The sequence below is a fragment of the Camelina sativa genome, chromosome 17 (assembly GCF_030686135.1).
Source record: "Camelina sativa cultivar CO46 ecotype springtype chromosome 17, ASM3068613v1".
In the NCBI taxonomy this organism is placed as follows: Eukaryota; Viridiplantae; Streptophyta; class Magnoliopsida; order Brassicales; family Brassicaceae; genus Camelina; species Camelina sativa.
This window is the reverse complement of record NC_141896.1, coordinates 6994251-7017577: the sequence shown is the minus strand read 5'-3', so window position 1 is coordinate 7017577 and position 23327 is coordinate 6994251. Positions and strand designations below refer to the sequence as shown.

General features: G+C 33.9%; 3 protein-coding genes and 2 pseudogenes across 3 annotated transcripts; 1 reads left to right on the top strand and 4 right to left on the bottom strand.

Moving 5' to 3' along the window:
• Window positions 1–6116: 6116 nt before the first annotated feature.
• LOC104755962 (dihomomethionine N-hydroxylase) lies at window positions 6117–8619 on the bottom strand. Its single transcript, XM_010478450.3, has 3 exons — window positions 7478–8619; window positions 6867–7140; window positions 6117–6618 (listed from the first exon to the last, which is right to left on the bottom strand). Exons 1-3 carry the CDS (start codon window positions 8453–8455, stop codon window positions 6248–6250), a joined length of 1623 nt encoding a protein of 540 aa, XP_010476752.1. The 5' UTR covers window positions 8456–8619; the 3' UTR covers window positions 6117–6247.
• A 714-nt stretch (window positions 8620–9333) lies between these two features.
• LOC104755960 (hexahomomethionine N-hydroxylase pseudogene) lies at window positions 9334–10877 on the bottom strand (annotated as a pseudogene).
• A 1469-nt stretch (window positions 10878–12346) lies between these two features.
• On the bottom strand, window positions 12347–14766 carry LOC104759247 (nucleoid-associated protein At2g24020, chloroplastic-like; annotated as a pseudogene).
• Window positions 14767–16050: 1284 nt separating this feature from the next.
• On the bottom strand, window positions 16051–17827 carry LOC104755957 (organic cation/carnitine transporter 3). The gene has a single exon (XM_087493820.1). It carries the CDS (start codon window positions 17694–17696, stop codon window positions 16146–16148), a length of 1551 nt encoding a protein of 516 aa, XP_087349946.1. The 5' UTR covers window positions 17697–17827; the 3' UTR covers window positions 16051–16145.
• Window positions 17828–19411: 1584 nt separating this feature from the next.
• LOC104755956 (cation/H(+) antiporter 1) lies at window positions 19412–23159 on the top strand. Its single transcript, XM_010478444.2, has 4 exons — window positions 19412–19638; window positions 20638–21615; window positions 21712–22652; window positions 22850–23159. The coding sequence occupies exons 1-4, from the start codon at window positions 19480–19482 to the stop codon at window positions 23127–23129; spliced, it is 2358 nt and encodes a 785-aa protein (XP_010476746.2). The 5' UTR covers window positions 19412–19479; the 3' UTR covers window positions 23130–23159.
• The last annotated feature ends 168 nt before the right edge of the window (window positions 23160–23327 follow it).

Here is a 23327-nt window from a genome sequence, read left to right as displayed (position 1 = left end):
ATTGTAATTCAAGTAATCTACAATCTGTTTTTTTATAGGATTAATGAAAATAAAAACTTAAGTCATGCTGATTATTTCAATATTATTACACATTTACACACATGGAATTCATATCACGGTGCATAATAACTATTGTTATTATGTGACATTATTTAGGTCAGATACTCAGATCACCCAATTTTTTTGTATAGTTTAACAATGAGCTCTTTGTCCAAGAAAAAAAAGTTTAACAATGAGCTAAGCCAAGGAAAACAAAACACGGACCAAAAAGTGTTGTTTAGCGAGAGGGAAAACAACATAACGTTATGGAGTTGAACAGACAAACGACACGTAGTCTTATTCTCTGACGTCTTTATTCTTAAACGCTTCAGGCTGTGCGGTCGTTGGAGATAATAGTGACGACGTGAACGCCGGCGGATCTCCGTCATCATTCAGCTCGCCGGTAAAAGCTCGGTAAATCCACTTGTGCCCCTGGAGGAAGATGTTTAATTTAGATGGGCATTTGGGTTACTGGGCCTTGATAGAACTCGACCCATTATAGTATACAATCTGAATAGTGAATAACATAGGGGTGATGATGAATTGATGATATGTGTAACGTGCGTGATATGGTTGATGTTTGTTGTTATTATAGTTGTGAGAATTGAGATGATGGATTGATGGTAATTGTTGTGAATAATTCTGCACGTGATACTAACGTGAATTTGGTATGCCTCTGGGTTGGCAACCACGTTTTTACCATAACGTTTTTTAAAAAAATTTGATGTACCGTAGAATATGTTGACGGTGAATTATCTAACTAAATTAATTAATCCACAATCTAGTATTTTTTCCGTATCTAATATAATAAAGTAGGGTTACACCTCTAACAAGCTCTATCTATCTGCCACGTGGCACTTCTGAATTCTCTATTTTTTTTTAATAATGTTTTATCTCATGTTTAAGCCAATTGATATGTAAATCATTAATGGGCCACATAATTTTGTCGACTTCTCGAATAAAAACCAACAGAATCTATGACTTCCGACTTCTCCTCTTCCTCGCATCTCTCTCTTCCCCACCCCTTCCCCCCTTATCTGTTCAATTCTGCGAGATTTTGAATCAGCCGAATCGAAGGGAATCTCGACATCTCCATTCTTTCACAGCTTGACATATGGCAACTATAAAACTGACACCTGTCCAAAAAACTTGTTCACCAAAATTTTAACTAAACTACCAATAAAACACATTTAGTCAAATACATATAACTCACACTTTAAACATAAAACTAAAAAAATATATTTTCAATTAATCCACAAATAAGTCATTTAATCTTACACTTTAAAATTAAACTTTCTTATATAATAAAGTATGATACCTCCTAAAACTTTCTTCCACAACTACTGTAAAACTAACACTTGTCCAAAAAACTTATTCACCAAAAATTTAACTAAACTACCAATAAAACATATTAAATTAAATAAATATAACTCACACTTTAAATGTAAAACTAAACAAATATATTTTCAATTAATCCAAAAATAAAACATTTAATCATACACTTTAAAATTAAAACTTTAATAGAAACCTTAAAAGAAAATTCAATTAAACCATAAGTAAAAGACATTTTATCTTATATATTTAACTCAAAATTTAATATAAAACTGAAAAAAACATTTCCAATTAAACCACAAATAAAACACATTCAATCATTTAAATTTAACTCACCCTTTAATATAAAGCTAAAACGGTTCAATCAAAACAATAAATAAAACACATTTAATCATATACATTTAACTCATACTTTAGTATTACAAATGAAATAAGATATAAAATATTTCCAATTAAACCATAAATAACACACATTTTGTCATATGAAACTGAAAAACTATTTCTAATGCAACCACAAATAAAATACATTCAATCATATAAATTTAACTCACACTTTAATATAAAATTGATAAAATTATTTCCAATTAAACTATAAATTAAACACATTTAATCATATACATTTAACTCACACTTTAATATTAAAACTGAAATAAAATAAATTTGCATTAACTTTATTTCTCCACTCAATTTTATTCAACACACAATAAATTAGAATTAACTCTCATACTTTTTAGTTTCAAAACTATAACTCTCATCACTTCCCATTCCATAAATACTCATTTTTCATTATCTCATTCTCTTTCACTTCATCTTAACTATTATAAATTTTTTGCTATTTTTTGTTGGTTGGTTGGTTGGTTATTGTTGTTTGTGTTAAAAAAAAACAAATTAAATATTATTAAGTGGAGATGTTCGCATGTTTTTGGCGAAGTGAGCAAGTACAGGGACAAAGTGAAGTTTGTTACAAGTATGGCAAAAGAAGTGGAATCTGCTTATAAGGCTGCTCAGGTAGGAAACCGCGGGGGTGAACAAGTGGAATGAATGATCTGTTGGAAACCTCCGGGTGATGGATGGGTGAAGCCGAATACTGACGGGGCTTCACATGAGAATCCGGGTCTGGCCACAGCTGGAGGAGTACTGCGAGATAGGATGGGGCAATGGTGCAGATGTTTTGCTTTGAACATAGGAATTTGTTCTGCGCCTTTAGCGGAGTTATGGGGAGTGTATTACAGTCTCCATATTGCTTGGGAACAGAGAGTAACACGGCTTGAGCTGGAGGTTGATTCGGAGTTAGTTAGTTGATAAAATTATTTCAAATTAAACCATAAATACAACACGTTTTATCATATACATTTAACTCACACTTTAATATTAAAACTGAAATAAAATAAATTTGCATTAATTTTATTTCTCTATTCAATTTTTTTCAACAAATAATAAATTACAATTAACTCCCATACTTTTTGTTTCTAAATTGTAACTCCCATAACTTCCCATCCTATGAATACTCATTTTCTCATGCTCTCTCACTCTTTCTTAAATATTATACATTTTTTTGTGTTTTTCTTGGTTGGTTGTTATTGTTGTATGTGTAAAAAAAAAACAAAATTTAATATTATTAGAAAAGCTTAATTGTAAATTTTAACTTTAGATACTATATGATATATATCTTACATTTTTTTTTGAAGATACATCTCTATTATCCCTAAAACAAACATTTTCATAATCAACCTATTACAACTTACATACAACTATCTTAGATTTTAAAATTAAAAAATTTTCTCTAATGGCATCTATGCTTAATTGAATTCCTACCTTATTCTTATCTCCAAACTAAATTACCAAAGATTTCCATAAAATATAGTAATGTCTAAACTCTTCTAAACTCACACTTTAATATAAAGCTCAAATATCGACAAAAAAAACAACATCAGCTACACAATCTCATATTCCAACAATCCACATTTTCATAACCATAACCAATTTTTGTATTACCTTTCATGAATAATTTGATAGATTTTATACACGCTTCTATCCTATCATTTGGACCAGCTAACCCACAACCACTCAACGTCTTCTTTGAAAGCGAATACCACAATCCAATGCAACAAGAACACTTGATGTGGAAGCAGTAATTTAAGACCTAGAAATAACAATCAACTTGTCTTCAAGATCTACGAGGAACTCAAAATATCGACACTCTATTTTGCAATCACAAAATAACATGTCCTAATTATAGAATACAAATAGTATAAACTATAATACTATTTAGAATTCAATAAAAACATAAATAATATAATAATTTAAACTTTTAAAAAGGTTTTTTAAATTGTTCATAATTTAGAAAAGGATAAATTGATCATTTAACATTAACTATATAGTTAATGAATACAAATAAAACAATTCCAAAACCCTAATAACTTTTAACCAAAAAAACAAAGTTTCTCGATACAAATAAACTTTATTGGTATGATCTTCAAATTGTAAAGTCTCTCGAAATTTTTTTTTAAAAATTAATTTATTCTTAATGACTTTTAACCAGAAAACAAATTAATATAATAATCTCGTGCAACGCACGAGACTCAACCTAGTTTTTAATAAAATCTATATATAATAGTAAATCCACTTTTAGGGGTCAATTTTAATCTAACGGATGAGATTGTTTCTATTATCTCATATAACGATTTAAAATTATCAATGATCCCAACAGTTGCAAGTTTTTTTTCCCAATAATCGTGTTTCTTCGCCATATCCCCATCTTCTAAAAATCATACCTATTAATTTTTACATCTTTTTGTTTCACACTTTTTTATTTTTACATCTCTTTTTATATATATATATACACAGATTTTTATGAACTTTAATAAAGATTTTGTTCGTTGAGTATTATATTATTAATGATCTCACCATTTGTTAATAATCTCAAAAGTTACAAAGTTTCGATCCAACAATTGTGTTTTTTCGTCGCATCTCCAACTTTCCATGTTGGCACCCGTTAGTTTTCATATATTTTTGTTTCACACTTTTTTGTTTCACACCTTTTTGTTTTTATACATATACAAATTATTATGGACTCTGAATATAAATTTTGTTCTTTGAGTATTATTAATAATCTCACCCTTTGTTAATGATCTCAAAAGTTGAAAAGTTTTGATCTAACAATTGTGTTTCTTCGTCGCACCTCCAGCTTTCTATGTTGGCACCCGTTAGTTTTCACTCTTTTTTGTTTTACACCTCTTTGTTTATATAAAGTTGCAATGTTTTGATCCAACGATTGTGTTTCCACGTTAGCCGGCTTTAGTTCTCATACGCAGGAATACCCCCGTTAGCCGGCTTTAGTTCTTCGTCGTACCCCTAGCTTTCAATGTTTGCACTTGTTAGTTTTCGCACCTTTTTGTTTGACACCTCTTTGTTTTCAGCCTCTTTGTTTTTAAATATATACAAATTTTTATGGACTTTGAAAATAGTTTTTGTTCTTTGAGTATTATTATTATTAATGATCTTACTCTTTGTTAATGATCTCAAAATTTGTAAAGTTTCGATCCAACAATTGTGTTTCTTTGCCGCACCGCCAGTTTTCCATGTTGGCACCCGTTAGTTTTCACACCTTTTTGTTTTACACCTCTTTGTTTATATAAAGTTGCAATGTTTTGATCAAACAATTGTGTTTTTTCGTCATACTCCTAGCTTCCAATGTTTGCACTTGTTAGTTTTCGCACCTTTTTGTTTCACACCTATTTGTTTTCACACTTTTTTGTTTTTATATATATATAGATTTTTATGGACTTTGAAAATAGTTTTTTTTTTCTTTGAGTATTGTTTCACACATTTCACACCTCCAAGTTTTAAAAAATATGAGTATTATTTTCTTTTAATTTATTAATCAACATGATTCAGTCATCTTCGTTAAAATTTGGATTGTTTTATATATTGATTCCTTCATCTAACTTTTGTTTGGTGTCATTTTCCATCTAACATGTATTGATCATCTCTTCCAAGTATTAATTTAGGTAATTAATTGTGATTTTTAATTTTTTATAGATTTATTTTTTAGTCAATTTGGTTGGTTGCAGCTATGAGCTCTTTCTCCCTGATACTCTCATTATTTTTTATAAATTTCGATAGAATAATGATTTAAATTTTTTTTTATGTGAATATCTTTCAAAATTGATTATCTGAGTACGATTCAGTAAACCTAAATTTACATATCTTTTAACATTATTATCTTATTGTCACTGACTCAATTTTTCAATTTTATATATACAACAAATATTTTATTTAACTAATTTGTTTGATTAATCTTAATCATTATTTATGACTTTTATACTATACAGTTAAAGAATTACCATAAAGTTTTCACTCGAAATGTGAAATTAGCAATGTTAGTCATTTCAATTTTTCACTTTCCCGTGCGGTAATCCACGGACCGATATCCTAGTAATATATAATAGATAATAGATTCTATATTAATGTCTTGTGTAGGCTTTCACCAAAAGAAAATGTCTTGGGTAGGTAGACACGTTTATACAGGTCATGTGGAACGATGACAGTGGGGTAGGTAGATTCTACTATATTTCAATCTACGTAAGGATTTTCTTTTTAGTGATTTTTTATTTTTATTTTTTATTTCTGATGATTCGCATTGTACCATAATCCTTAACAACATTTCAGTTAATATGTTTGGTATCTATTATGAAGTGACGGATATACAAAAGAAAAGGACGAATCAAACGACAAACAGTACGTCAAGCAACAAAACATATATAGAAAACGACTAAGCGTTGAGGAATACAACGGAGAAAAAAAAAACAAGGGGTCTTGTTTGATTCTTATTTGTCTTTATTTAAAACATTGTCTTACATTTTATTTCTAACTCTTAAGGATGGAATTTTGGATAAAGGTTTGGTGCCAAGCGTGGCTCAACGGATAAGAGAAGAGGTTTAGCCATAAGCAATAATGCATCATCTTCCTCGAGGCTTAACGGTCCAAAATCTTGATGGAGTTTCAAGTTAAACCCTTGAAGAAACCTAGCCAACATCATAACCATCATGGTCGTCCCGACTTTAACACCGACGCAGCCACGTCGACCAGTGCTAAACGAGACAAAACGCATCTCTGTTTCCACCAGAGTAACCTCTTTTGTGATTCCGTCTCCTTGGAGGTGACGCTCCGGTTTGTATACCAATGGATCTTTCCATATTTTAGGGTTCCGGCCCAGTCCAGGGCGACATATATGAACGTGGCTACCTGTCCAATAATCAAATCATTTCTTAATATTATATCGAAATATTGGTAGCCTAATCTGTTGGATCCAATATCAAATAGGTTTTGTGGAATCGCCACAAAAATATTCAAAGACTAGTCTGTCACCCTATAAAAGCTAAAACTGAAAATTTAAAATAAAATGAGAAACAAGAAAATCAAAATGTGAAAACTATGAAATATATATATATATATATATACACAAATGGTTAGATGTATATATTTCTTTATACCTTGGGGAATGAAATAACCCCCGAGGGTGGTATCTTGATGGGCAACATGAGTAGGGATATAATGAGCGCTTGGGTGAATCCTGAATGTTTCTCTGCAACAAGCTTTTAAGTAGTTTAGGTTTGGTATGTCTGATTCTTGCACAAGCCTGTCTTTTCCAACTACTTCGTCTAACTCTTTTAGAGCCTTTTTGAGAATCTCCTGGTTGTTTAACATTTCCGCAAGTGTCCACTCCATGTTATTTGCCGGATTATCGATCGCTGCTATACAGAATTCCTATATTATTAAACAACAAACGATTTATACATATATTTCTTTATGTGAGTAAGACATATACCAAGCCTTATAAGATTCTGACAACAACTATTAAAACAAAACGTTATAAGATTCTCACAACAACTATTAAAACAAAACGTTTTTTTAGTTCCCTAACATATTTGTTTATTTATTAAAATATGATTGAAACTACTAGTTTAACATTATATCTCGCAACTTTAGTCAATTACGTATTAAACATTTCTTCCCTTTACTATTTGGTCAGAATTCAGATGATCATTTTATTTAATATCTATTTCTCTATAGATGATTACTACTTATTTATTCTCTTACTTACAATGCATTGAGCCTTGATTTCGTCAGGCGTGACCAAGTAGTTTCCGCTTTGATCTTTTAGCGTAATGAAGGTATCTAGCCAATCTTCAACAGCAGGCTTACCACCTTTTTGCCTCCATAACTCGATCCTCTCTTCGATTATGGGATTGTTGTAACTACGAAGAAGATTACTATTCACTCTCGCACTCTCCTCTTGACCATCAATATTCCAACCTTTAAACCATTTGTCCATATAATCCGCGGGACTAAAACCCGGCAAACAGTATAGAGTGTTGAAAATAACCTCAAGATGATGTTTTTCCGCTTTTCCAAGTCTCCCATCATCCGAGAAAACGTTTTCTTGCGTGACATGTCTCCTTCCAAACAGCATCCTCATGGTCGTTGCGTAACCATAAACCCTCGAGAGCTCTCTAACGTCGACCGTCTCGGACCGTTGATACATCGAGTGAACGTAAGCCAAGAGATTATCCGCTTCAATGGTTCTTGCAGCTACCAACATGTTCAACGTTTTAACGGACATTATTTCCGTTGTGATCACTTTTTTCATCTTCATGAATTGTTCACCGTACGATGAGACTCCCATTGACTTGTAATTGTCAAAGATGATCTTTAAGGTGAAAAGTTTAGGCCGGTCTGCCAAATCAATGTCTCGCTCTTTAAAAGCTTCCCTAGCGATCTCGTCGGAGCTTATGGTGATGACGCGGACTCCGACGAAGTTGAAACATGCGATATCCGTGTTTAGCTTTTTCATGGCAAGGTGGAAATATTTGGTACGAGGACGAGTCATGAATAGTCCCGGTAAATTGCCGAGGATAGGCCATCCTCTTGGGCCAGGAGGGAGCTGGCGATATCGGTCCTTGCTTTTGGTGGGACTTGATAGAATTCGACCCAGTAGAGAGATTGATGCGATGGAGACGATAAAGACTAGTAGGATTTGAAAAGGGTATGGTAATGATGTTGTAAGGCTCATTATCATCATGATGATGTTTGTGTGTCTGTGTGTCGGGTGTGTGCTCGTTAGCAATGAACACTACCGATATTGGGAGATTATTTGTTGTGTTAAAGTATTTTATAGATATCATATCATGTATGTGATTCTGACGTGTGATTTGGGCTTATGGGTAGGTACTGAGGGTAATCACGTTTATATATTTTGTATCTGATGTACGAATTGAAAAAGCTTTATATAGTTTAAGTTTGTGGTTCAATGTAAGTCTATAAAAAAAAATGCAAACTTTATTCATATTCTTTTCAATTATTAATTAGAGACAAAAGTGTATTATTAATGAAAGATATAATATACTCTCTTCGTTTTAAATTAAGTTTTGTTTAAGTTTTTTTTACACATATTAAGTTAGATAGACTATACATAGTCAATAAGGGTCTGCTATATTAATCGCCATTAAAAATGTACACTACCAAAATTGATCTAAACAGAGATATTTTTTCAACTGAGAAAAAAAAAATGAACAAGCATAATCAATAAAATCATGTATTTGACTAGTATTTTCATACAAAATTATTAATTTGAAATCAAATAAAATTATAATTCTGAAACTTTGTAAATTGTAGTTAGTTTTTGAGGGTGGTTTTCTCTTTAAAAGAGAAAACGAATCACAACATGTCAGATGTCCAAGAATATGATTAATGATTAAATTATCTCTGTAATAAAGTATTCAGTGTAAAGTAAATTGGAATGGAGGAGACCCATAATGAGCTCTTGGGTAGGTAAACCACGTTTAAATGTTCTGTATTAATGAATTTAAAACGATTATAATTAGGCTTGGGAGAGACTTTCTAAAAAACCATAATTATAATTCATTTTAAAACCAGAATAATATGAATCAAATCAACACCAGTTTAAGCCTGCACGCTTTTAAGACAATGCAACAAATCAGTCAAGAACATATAACTATCCCATACAAAAAAAAAAAAAAAAAAAAAGACAGAACACGAATAAAACAATATACCATTTTTGGCAAAGTATAGTCTGAAAAAGAACAAACAAGCGAGAAACACAACAAAGAAACGACAAAGCGTCGAAGAAGAACATAACAGAGAGAAAGAACAAGGGCGTCTTGTTTTTTCCTTTTCTTAAGGATGGAATTTTGGGTAAAGGTTTGGTGCCAAGCGTGGCTCAACAGACAAATGAAGAGACTTAACCATAAGCAATGTATCGTCTTCCTCGAGGCTCAACAGTCTAAATCCTGGATGGAGTTTCCAGTTAAACCCTTGAAGAAACCTAGCGAACATCATAACCATCATGATTGTGCCGACTTTAACACCGATGCAGCCACGTCGACCGGTGGTAAACGAGACAAAACGCATATCTGTTTCGACCAAAGTAACCTCTTTTGTAATTCCATCTTCTTGGTGGTGACGCTCCGGTTTGTATACCAATGGATCTTTCCATATTTTTGGGTTCCGGCCTAGTTTAGGACGATTTACATGAATGTGATGATCAACCGTTTTATAAGAAATTTTTTTAACTTACAAGGCATTGAGCTTTAATTTCGTCTGGCGTGACCAAGTAGTTTCCGTTTCGATCTTTTAGCGTAATGAAGGTATCAAGCCAATCCTCAACAGCGGCCTTACCACCTTTTTCCCTCCATAACTCGATCCTCTCGTTGATTATGGGATTGTTGTAACTACGAACTAGATTAATATTCACTTTCACCCTCTCCTCTTGACCATCAATATTCCAACCTCTCAACCATCTTTCCACGTAATCAGCGGGACTAAAACCCGCCAAACAGTTTAGCATGTTCAACCTCAAAATGATGTTTTTCGGCTTTTCCTAATCTCCCATCATCCGAAAAAACATTTTCGTCCGTGACATGTCTCCTTCCAAACATCATTCTCATTGTCACTGCGTAACCATAAACCCTCGTGAGCTCTCTATGGTCGACCGTTGATACACCGAGTGAACGTAAGCCATGAGATTATCCGCTTCGATGGTTCTCGCAGCTACCAACATATGTACAACGTTTTAACGGACATAATTTCCGTTGTGACCACTTTTTTCATCTTTATGAACTGTTCAGTACCGTACGGTGCGGTTCCCATTAATTTGCAATTGTCTCCGATGGACTCTACGATGAACGTATGAGGCCGATCTGCCAAATCGGCGTCACGCTCTCTATACGCTTCTCTAGCGATTTCGTTGGAGTTTATGATGATGACGTGGACACCGGCGAAGTTGAAACATGCGATATCTGTGTTTAGATCATTCATGGCACGATAGAAATATTTGGACCTAGGACGAGTCATGAATTAGTTCCGGTAAATTGCCGAGGATCGGCCATCCTCGTGGGCCAGGAGGAAGCTGGCGTGATCGATTTTTCGTTTTGGTGGGCCTTGAGAGAATTCGACCCAGTATAGAGAATGATGCAATGGAGACGATAAATACTAGTAGAATTTGAAAAGGGTATGGTAATGATGTGGTGAGGCTCATCATGATCATGGTGTTTGTGTGTGTGTGTGTAGTGAGTTCTGTGCTCGTTTCAAAACTAGCACATATTGTGAATTGTTGTTGTGTTGATATCTTATATTCGGAAAAAAAAAAAAAAAAACCCCAAATCAATGAGCAATAATTGATGACCCTAGCTACTCAATCAGTGAACTATAAGCTATATAATAAAAAGTGGCAATTGAATTTTATTACATGATTTGTCGTTAAAATCACTTTGTTTGGTCTCAAATGTGAAAGGGCGTTCCTGTAACATCACATATGCTAATTTCTTACAACACACGTTGCCATAGTTTTGTATGTTTGCAGTAATTGTATTAAAAACGGGAAATATGGAAACACACGTTGCCAACGTTATTGCATGTCTTTATCACTAGTTTATATTTCATTAAATATAATGTCTATTTTAATTGGTTTGTTTTAAATCGTTCATTTTTCACTATAATTTTTTATTTTAATTCTATATATATATAATTATTCAATAAATGAAGTATATATATATATATATATTGTCAAATAACTCAAATAGTAATATGTCTTATTAACTCTAAAATTGTATGTTTCTTCAATTATCATTGTAATTTTCTAATTTACTATAGACTAGCTATTCACTTCGTGTATTCTTAATATGTAGACTATATTAAGCTCTTGGGTGGTGTTATGTCACCACATTTCGATGTTCTGTTTCTGACTTTCTGTGTTAGGATAAGAATCACGAGCTTCATAAATTATTAAAATCGGTGTAACCGCATTTTGATGTTCTGTTTTAGGGCATGAATCACGAGACTTTATAAAAACTAGGATAGTACCCGCGCTACGCCACGGGTTGATTTTTTCTTTTTGTCTTTTCTACTATTTTGTTGTGTTTTTTTTATATTGTTTGTAAATTTTTCTTAATTTGTTTGGAATTTGTTGGTATGCAGACTATTTTTAATAATTAATTTTAGTTTACGATAAATAAGATTGAACATTTAAAAGTCTTGTAAAAATTGGAGTTTAGTATTCTGATTTTGCTCAAATTTTATTATATACTTTATGCATTTTAATATTTATAAGGTAACCACTTGAATGACATCTTCTTAGCAAAAACACAAGATTATGAATTTATTTCTTGTGTCTTCTTTTAGTGAATATTTATTTTACTTTAAGAAAACAACAAAAGTCTTATTTTATTATTCTACACAGTGTTTTAAGTCTGATCCATCAAGAAAACCAAAATATCATGCAATCAACTAAGTTCTGTCACGAATTACTTATTTTTATTTTTATTTTAGTTAATAGTTAATATTGTAAATAACTGAATTAATATTTGTTTATCATTATAAAGATTTCAATAAATTCTTAGCTTAGTTACTTATATTTTATGTTCGTTTGAGTTATTTAAAAAAAAACACATAAAAATCAAAATTTTGTTACCTAGAAACTTAAAGTAGAAAATCATAGTTACCAGAACAACAAATCGAGTTACTTTAAATAAAATTTTGGTTGCACTGTGATAAATGGTCTTTGATTGCCTTACCGCAACACTCTTGACATGTGCGTCCTTGATGCTTCTGTAACAACAAGTTGTGAAAGTTTCTGCCATAGGAAAAAACACATAACATGATGTCAGCAAAAGAGAGAACAAATGAATTAGCTTTGATTGTTCCATAAAAAGGTAGGTATAGTTACTCACTTCGGAACCTAATTCCATTTCTGCCTCGGATATATCAGTACGGATTAGTTGATGGTTACCTGATAATGTAACCTGATACACAAATCCAAAAGGTTTCAGTTCACCTAAATGAATTAGTAACATAAACAACAAAAATCAAACAAAGAGTTGAGATTGTAGAGTGTGGTTCTTGTCAACTCATGTTATTAAAAAATATACAAAATAAAGCAAGGAGGCTCCTATAAAATATACAAAATAAAGCAAGAAAAAAATGAGAAGCAGAAGAAGATACAGAGTGTAGACACGAGTGAGTTTGTATATATTCTAAAAATCATTAAGTAAAAATCAACGGCAAAGCTGAACACATAAGCTATTAATCCGTGAGTCCGGGGGATTTGCCAAAATGTAAGATGCTGATTTCTCATTTCTTAAACAAGTCATGCTGAATTGGTTACATAATTGAGTCGTCTGCAGCAAACAAAAATAAGAAGAAGAGATATGTAATTAGGAGACATTGAAAAGGGGTTCGAGAAACTGAGATATGAAAAAAAAAAAGGCACTAAAGGATTTATACCGTGCAAGAGGCTGGTTCTCGGTTACAGCTCTATTTAGAAGTTGGAACACATGAAAGATAATGACACCATGAGCAATGTTCGTTTCCATCGACATTGTTGAAGAGAGAGATCAATCCAGCAATGAACCTGTGACAAGAAAAAAAGCTTGGGTTTGGTGTTTGTTCCTAACTTTTTCTTGTCAATCAAAGAGACAAGATCATCATTTACTCAATCTGCAGCAGGCCTTGATGAACTATGAGTATAGGGAAAACAAACAAACAAACTGATTTATAGCTATTAACGTGGAGGGTGAATAACAGAGAAATGTAACACTTACCCAGCGACCAAGAGGAGAAGAGAGATGGTCCAAAATATGCCCTGATACATCTTCTACCTGTGTGGTTTAGCTCCAGGAGCGTTTCTTTGGTAGATCCATCCATAATGGGGACGGATTAAAAGCACAAATCCAAGTAGAAAACCAGTATCAAACCCTCCAATATGTGCAAAGTTATCAACTCCAGGGAGCACTGTTCCATCTTGTATCCATGTGGCTTTTCTGGTACGTTTGTGCCATGACTCTTTCTCAAATAACTGGTTAGTATGGATTTCTTAAAGACATAACAAAACAGTATTAAACACCGTTCTTACATCCACCAAGAATATTTTAGGAAAACAGACTCAAATAAGAACCAAAAGAGACGGTGATGAGTCCTTGATGATAGACTGATAGTTAATTTATTGATATAAAGGCAGTTCTTCTAGTCTTATGTTCACTCATCTATTTAGAACATAACAATATTTGCACTAACCTTGACAAGCTCGCCTTTACAATAACCATCAAATTCAGCTTTGCGAAAATGGAACAAAAGCAACATCGAAACTCAATACACATAGCAGCGAAACTCAATAAAATTTACTAGTTTGTAACTTACGTAGCTAACTCTTTTTGGAAACGCACAGCTTCCACTTGAACAACCATTTGAGCTTTCTTCACAGTCTCAAACATATTCTGCATATTCCCAAATATCCTTGCCTAGGAAACATCACACAAGAAAAAACAGATTGAAGCAAAGGAAGTTTTCGACATAGACAAACTTCTTGAAAATAATTGAATCCAATCTAATGTATACCTTAGATTGTCCATCTTCATTGTTATTATATTTGTTTCCACCTCCGAATAGTCCATTCACACGGAGAAACCTGTAACCATTTCTTGACTTGCTGATTCGGCCATGTCCTAGTACTACTACTACTACCTCTCTGCGATTTCAAGGTCACAATTCCTGAAACTAAAACAGAAAAAAAACACATCCAAAAAACACTTATAGATAAAAAATTACACTTTCAACTCTTACAAATACGAAATATTAAGTCTAATTACCAAAGATGAATCAAACTTCAGATGAAACCCCAATGCACAATAGACACATATATATCGAAACCTAAATCGAGAGAGAGATTAAAGTAGGGATTTTTAAGAGAGACTAAACCATGGGAGGAAGGAAAGAGCAACGATTTGGTGAAATTGGTGGTTGCAGCCATAGACGCCATTGTTTTATGAAAGAGAGAAGATGGGGTTTCTGAAATTCTAAGAAGATAAATCGATGCCTTTGTCTTCGATTATCAGAGCCTATCGAGCAAGAGAGAAAATCGAGGAAGAGAAAGACGCAAGAGACTACGAAGAGACAATTAGGTGACCTGGCAAAGAAAAAGCTGTTATGTATTATTTGTTATAATTTTATTGGTTAATGATTTTAACTGATGTGTCAATACTAGGTTGAATGTTGAAACTGAGGTGTCAAGCTCTGGAGATAAACGCATTCTGTTTTTATAGTATTGATACTAAAATAGCATTCATTTAAAAATGTTCAAATCTGTTCTTCTATAAAGGTAGAAATAGAAATAGCATTTACCCTACATTTTTTATTATAGGTTACCATTTTAATTGTTCTTACAGAAGCATCGTATAGAGTTTCTATTTTGAATATGTAAATGAAATAAGACAAAAAAAAAAAAAAAAAAGTACATGTGAAGAAACAAAGGTGAGCCGTTATCTGAGGCATCGTCAAATATAATATATGCAAATTGGAAGAGAATTATGGACACAGGGGGTGGACGTATAAATGTGCCCCATACAAGTGGATATGGAACCATTTCATTTGTTGTATGTACCCCACGTGGCCATGTCATCCTGATTTTTTAAATCATACTTTCCCATTTTACTATTTTCAGGTATATGCTTTTCATACTACTGTCTATTATTCTCTTTTACCTTTTTTTTTACTGTTTAAAGGAATTGTGTATATATATATATATATGTTAATATAAAATGATAACAAATGGTTGATTAACATATCAAACAAATTTTACTGTATTTATATGTGTTTTCTATTAAAAAATTATATGTTAAACATACAGTATTGTGCTTTAAGTTAATTATATTTTTAGATCTGCCCGTCTGATTATATACAGGTGGATGAATTTGAACCAAGTGAAGAGATAGATCTCTTAAAGTTGGGCGGGAGAGGATGAAGCTCAAGCTGTCCTTGCCTTAAAATTACGGTCTAGTCCATAAATTAAACTTTCCTATCTCTGAGAATAATCTGTATATCCTTGACTCTAATGTAGGAGCTTATTTAAAGGTAGATGTAACTCATCAAGTTCATGTTACCCTACAAGTTGGAAGATAAGCTTGCAAATATAATGGAGTTAAGAGTTTGTCGAAACTGATGTAATCCACTCTACAATATCTCTAACGCGGAAGATGAAGAGTGGTCATGATAATTAATTCCAGATCTCAAAGGCTAAAGAGAATATATGATTATATTAAGTATTAACTTGGATCATAAAAAATATAAAACAAATTGTCGCATCGATTCAAGACCGAATGATTGTAATGAGTTAACACGTGGTTTATAAATTTATGGAGCAGAATGATTGGATTCAAGACCGAACCGGCCAGTTTAAGCCTGCACACTTTTATTACAACAAATCAGACAAGGACAACACTATCAACCAATAAATTGTCCCTTGCCAAAGTCTTATACTCCTCCTCGTCCATAGTGTCACATAGAACACTTCCTCTAGTCTCCGGTAATCCAACCACAAACAATCCACACAATCCTATGACCAAACCAAACAACCCATACGACCAAAACTGATTTTCCCGACCAGCCGCAACCATCACTGGACTAAAAACGCCGCCAAACACCAACGCTTGCCTCACCATCGCCATCGCCGAGTTCCTCACACATGTCGGAAACAGCTCGATTGTGTATATAAGCGTCATGTTAAACGCGGTGCATGCACTGAAAAACGAAACGAGCTCTAGCACCATCTGTAATGACCCTAATTTTTGCCCTAACGCCGCGATTAGAGCGCTAGAGATCCCACTTAGAGCTGTAAATCCGATCAACGCATCTCTTCTGTTGATTTTATCAATGAGGAAAAACGTTATGAGAAAAGCTGGGAATTCAGACAAGGCGTTGAACACAACACCCAAGTAGAGATTGAAGTTTAGATTCGTTAAAGCTAGTGGCATTCCGTAATAAACCATACCGATACCAAATCCAAGAGCCATAGCCACTAACAATCTCTTAAGCAACCAACTTTTCCTCACCAAGATCTTTAACGCGTCGTAAATATCAGGGTTTAACTCGGATTGATTCTCTTGTACATCAAAACATAAGTTCGTGGAACTCACAGTGATTGCATTAGAAGCAATGCTTTGGAGAATCGAGACGGCTTCTTCTTTACGTCCCTTTACGATAAGCCATCTAGGAGACTCCCGGACGAAAATTCGAACTAAACTGCAATAGATTAAAGTCGGTATCGATGTCCAAACGTAGAGATACCTCCAAGAATTCCCCTTATTGATGTAACCAAACATTGGAAGCGTTAAAAACCCTAACGTGAAGCAAAAGAAACCCATCGCACCTACTTGCCCTCGCCATTTTTTACCGACTAACTCCGTCGATAGAACGAGGGCACAAGTCCCGATCGTGGCTCGGCCAAACCCGTTCACGAATCTCAAGAACGCATAAACCCAAATGCTCGTTGAGAAAGCTGTTAACATCGAAGAGAGAGACATTATGAGACACGACAACAAGAGCATGTTCTTACGACCGAGCGATGAGTCGGCGAGTGTAGAAAGAGCTAAGCCGCCTATCAGACAGCCGAGGAAGAAAGAACTTGCAGGCAATCCCATGAAGAACGAGCCAGCGCATTGTAGGCCCCACTCGGATATGATTGACACGTGTGGGTCGAAGTCCCACGACCAGGTTTGGTTGGGTAAGGTGCAGAGGTTGGAGGAAGTGTTGCATACCGAGTCGGTACAGTGCCACGTGGGTTGTGAGTCAGTGAAGACAGTGATGAACGTTTGCTGAGCGTCGAAGAACCAAGCGAATGAGATTAAAGCGGCTTGGAGGAACTGTGCCCATCCGAAGTTTCCGATGCATTGCTCTATCGTCTCATCGAGGGATCTTGGTGGTGAAAGCTTTGACTCCGACGAGTTGGAAAGAAACGGCCGAGTCGAGTCCGCCATATATATAAGGAGAGATAAGGTCTTTCTTTCGTTCTGTTGTGTTTGAATTGATTTACATGTCTATTAATTTTTGCTATTCTATATATAGAGAATGAATTACAACTTGCGTGTGCAATTAAATTAAACTTCTTATATAAGTAGTGAAGTATTACTTTGTTTTGTAGTTATTTTACGTACGGTAAATTATTTGGATCTTTAAAGTTAATTTTAGAATGATTGGAAAAATCTTTTTTTTTTGGTAAAAGATTGGAAAAAATCTTGAAAATATTGTGATGGACATTACAATGGTATAACTTAAGTACTTAGTTTAAATGCAATACTTCCCGTGAGTCCGTGACAAGGATCAAGCAGGACTTTTCTAGAATATGGCATGTGTCCGAAGAATTAGTGATTCTTCTTAGTTACTTTGTTTTTTCTGTTCTAACCCGTTATATATATAAAACGCATTTATTAGATATGTTCAACAAGATAAATAATGAATCCTATAATTACTCACGATGGCTAAAGTGAGTGGCTGAGGATGACCGTCATGCCCACCGTCGTTAATTAGCTGCATACCACTAGCTCAACCACTTTAATTTGGAGTTAGCTATCTATTTTTGGGCCACTTCCTATCATATATTTTTTTAGATGGGTTTTTATTTTTTATTTTCTTCTTGATATACATCTTGCAAAAAAATAGAACGGTTTAATTAATTTATTAAAATCTTTGTAAGAAATACATATTTTTTGGGTAAATCTTATTGTAAGATAAGTACAAAATTACAATCAATAGATGTCGTAACTGCTATAATATATAATAAAAATTACAATAATTATCAAGTTGCACTGGTTGTTGGCTTGCTGCAGTTGGACAAGATGAGCTTGATCGAATTGCTTTCCAGGGCATGGGAGATCTCTTTTCGAGTGTCTTAATTGGTCATTTGGAAGCTTGTACGTAGCTTCATGTAAGAGAGAACCTAAATAAAATATAGAAATTTATGAGAGGCATTATAATCGTATACAGAAACATTGGTATGTCTAATATGTAGATGGATGCGCTGTTTCTTCATGCAGTTTATATCAATATTCGATTTTTTTTTGGTCGGCATATAAGTGTTTTAATCATAAAATTAAATACAACATTTCAAAATAAATATGATAGACATGTTTGAACTAAGAATACTAAATTATGAATTATAGTGAAACAATTTGACCGGATACCTGTTTACTTTAATTCTTAACATACATAAAAGGCTAAAAAAGCTGGTATAGTTTTTTCATTGGTTTCATTTTAATAAATACTTTTGAAAGAACTTAATTAGTACTGTATTTGAGGTTCAAATTCAATTAAGATCTTTTCATATCTGAATTAGTATTTAAAATTTTTGGAACTCACTTTTTGTCCTTTATAGTTGTCAGAGGAACAAATTACTTTGCTGGAATCGACACTACAGTATTATATTAGCTTACCAAAATAACTACTCCAATTAATTTGCTATACTACAGTAAAAAAAGAAATACTATGCATTTTCTGATTTAGTATGTTTAATCCGCTTTTAATGGCAAAAATTAAATGTGCCGACAAGAAAAATAATGGCCATAATAACAGTGGCATGGAGTAATTGAAGGAAAATCACGTAAATGTAAACCCCTCAAACTCCAATCAAGACAAAATAATTTTTTTTAAGAAAAAACCGAAAAAATATATATTCGTCATTTTAGAAGAAAGTGAAGTTTCTTTCACATTTTATTTTTCCCGTATTGATCTTTGAAGAATGCTCATCGTCGAATCAAGATCAAAATGGATCCAAAGATGTTGTTTTGTTTACCAGAAGGAGATGCATTGTTTAATCCACTCAATACAATGTTTATTCAGATGGCTTGTATCCTCGTTTTCTCTCAATTTTTCTATCTCTTCCTTAAACCTTGTGGTCAAGCTGGTCCCGTTGCCCAAATTCTCGTAAGTGTCTTTTTTTTATTATTATTTTTTTTTGTCAACTGTTTTTTTACTTATTTTATTTTAACATTTTTAGCTTTTAATTTTTTTTCCACAATTTGATTCCTAAACTTTTCTGATATATAAATCCAAACCCCAAATGAAATTCCTACACAAAACCGGTTAAGTAGTAATCAGAAAATTATACTATTTTTCTTAATTAATTCAGGCCGGCATTGTGTTGTTGAGTTCTTTCTCTACTTTTCTAATTGATATTTGAGAATCTATCAAGTCCACAAATTTTCTTTTGAAACTATTCACAATTTACGAATGTGCACTTAAACCCTGAGAGTAACCTGTAGTGCAAGAAACACGAGGATATTAAGAGCGGATATTAATGAGATTTCTTTTTTAAAAAACAAAAATATTAATCAACCAAAACAGTGAAAAATGGGAAAACTCCTTACATAATCAAAAAGTTACAAAAGATACTAAAGAATCAAGAAATTTTTGAGAAATATCCCTTTTGGTGTACTCCTTTTCAAAAATATCTCTTTCATCTATCCATTTTTAAAAATACATCTTTTTAAATATGAAAAATTATAAAGTTTGATGCGGTTCACAAGATACTTCTAGATAATAATTACTACCTCTAGACTAGATCCAAACATTTATAAAGTCTTAAAACATTGTAAAAGGTTTTAAAAAAGTTTACAAGGTTTTTAAAAGATTTTTAAACCGTTTTTAAAAAGTTTTTATATTGTATTTATAAAATATATTAAAAAATTTACACACATATAATTATAATTTGTGTATATTTTTATAAGTTTACACACAAATTATGAAAATTTGCAAATTTTTAGTGGATTTTTTGGTAAAGTTTGAAAGAGCGGGTATTTTTAAAAAATAGTATTGCAAAAGAGTTATTTTTGAAATTCACTAGAAAGAAGTAGTTTCAGGAAATTTGATATTTTAATTTGTAAATGTTCTAAAAGAACTGACAGTTTGATTAATTTTGTTCAGGCTGGGATTGTGTTGAGTTTGCTCACAATTATACGCAAAGTCCACGAGTTTTTCCTCCAAAAAGACTCAGCAAGCTATTACATATTTTTCTCATTCCTTTTACGAACAGGTTTCATGTTCTTGATCGGTCTCGAGATCGATCTTGATTTCATGAAACGGAATTTGAAGAACTCCATCGTCATAACGTTATGCTCCTTACTCAGTTCTGGCGTCATCTGGCTCCCTTTCCTCTGGTTTCTCATCAAGTTCATTCAGATCAAAGATGATTTCTTAACATTTTACTTAGCATTCCTCGTTACCTTGTCCAATACGGCAGCTCCTGTCGTCATACGTTCTATCATAGACTGGAAACTCCACACATCCGAGATTGGACGGCTAGCAATCTCATGCGGATTGTTCATCGAGATAAGTAACATATTCCTCTACACAGTCGTCGTTTCTTTCATCTCGGGTACTATGACCGGCGATATCTTTCTCTACTCATTTGCCACCGGAGTTATAATCTTGATTAATAGATTCTTAGCTTCATGGCTCCCAAAGAGAAACCCTAAAGAGAAATATCTCTCCAAAGCTGAAACGCTTGCTTTCATCATCCTTATTTTAATCATCGCGTTAACCATCGAATCCAGCAACTTAAACTCCACGGTTTTTGTGTTTTTCATCGGACTAATGTTTCCGAGAGAAGGGAAAACTTACCGAACGTTGATCAACCGGTTGAGTTACCCGATTCACGAGTTTGTTCTTCCGGTTTACTTTGGTTACATCGGGTTTAGATTCAGCGTCAACTCGTTAACCAAACGCCATTACCTCGTCCTCGGCATGACAGTAGCTCTAAGCCTACTTGGGAAGCTTCTAGGAGTGTTATGCGCTTGTTCATTCCTTAAGATCCCAAGGCGGTATTGGCTTTTCTTGTCAACCATTCTTTCCGTCAAAGGTCATGTCGGTCTTGTTCTTCTAGACTCTAACTTGGTTTACAAGGTATTACAACAAACTATGAAATTTTACTTAATTTAGTACTTTTTCAAGTCAGTTACTAAAATCTTCATCTCCGTGTTATTGATTTACTCTTTGTAGAAATGGTTTACTCCGATAGTTCATGACATGTTCGTTGCTTCTCTGGTGATCATGACATTGTTTAGCGGAATTATGACGTCTTTGTTGCTTAGAACGCAAGCAAAAAGTTTTGCACACAAAAATACATCGCTCGAGTTTTTTGATACTAAAGAGGAGCTACGAGTGTTGACTTGTGTCTACGGCGTTCGTCATGCTCGTGGATCGATCTCTTTAATCTCTGCTCTAAGTGGCTGCTCTCCTGGAGTTTCGCCTTCGCCGTTTACGCCTTATCTTATGCACCTCATACCCCTCCCGAAGAAGCGGAAAACAGAACTGTTGTACCACGAATTAGACGAAGATGCAGGAAACTCCAACGGTGGAGACGATGAGTTCGGTACTAACGAAGGACTAGAGATAAACGACTCGATCGATTCGTTTACTAAAGACAGAAATATCATGATCCGGCAGGTCAAACTCGTGGCGCAGATGGAGAACATGCACGAAGAGATCTGTAACGCCACTGAAGATCTACGTGTCTCCATCGTGCTTCTTCCCTTCCATAAACACCAGAGGATCGACGGCAAAACAACGAATGATGGGGAAGTTTTTCGACACATGAACCGGAAGGTTCTAAAGCAAGCTCAGTGTTCGATTGGTATCTTTGTGGATAGAAACATAACCGGGTTTCACCAGCTTCATGGGGGTGATTCGGTACAACACGTTGTGGCATTGTTCTTTGGTGGTCCTGATGATCGTGAGGCCTTGTCCTTGTGCAAGTGGCTTACCAACAACTCTCAGATTCACCTCACGGTCATACAGTTTGTCGCGGATGACTCAAAGACAGAGAAACTTGTTGGAGACGCGGTGACCAAGGAGAACAACGAAGTATTCTTGGAGATTGTTAGTAAAGATCAGACCGAAGACGAAACTGATCGAATCTTCTTAGAGGAATTCTATAACAGGTACCTTACAAATACTCTGTTTCTACGTTTACTTTGTTCCTTCAAATGCTCTGTTTTTGGCATTAATAGTACTCTGTTTCTAAAATAATGTCCCTACAAGTATAGAGTAAGTATACTCTGTTTCTGTCTCTTATCTTCATCAGATATATGCATTGTGTTTTTTCGTTTACGGGATGGTTTATTATTTGTCTTGATAGATTTGTAACGACGGGGCAAGTTGGATTCATAGAGAAGCGAGTGAGCAACGGATTGCAGACGCTGACGATTCTGAGAGATATAGGAGAGATGTATTCACTGTTTGTGGTGGGGAGAAACAGAGGAGATTGCCCGATGACGTCGGGAATGAACGATTGGGAAGAGTGTCCGGAATTAGGAACGGTCGGAGATTTCTTGGCTTCATCAAATATGGATGTAAATTCTTCTGTATTAGTAGTCAAAAGACATAGAGACTCATTTGACAGTTTTGTAGATGAATAGCAAAAATACTCTTTAGTTTTTCCCCTTCAATTCATTTATTTTTGCCCTTATAAAAAAATCAACACATACATCACATAATTGGAAACATATGAGATTGGAGAATGTATTAATAAGCTAACCAAACTCATAAACTCAGCAACAATGGCTAGTGTTTACGACTTGATCTCTCTTTTCTTGCTCTTCCATCCAGTGCCGGCT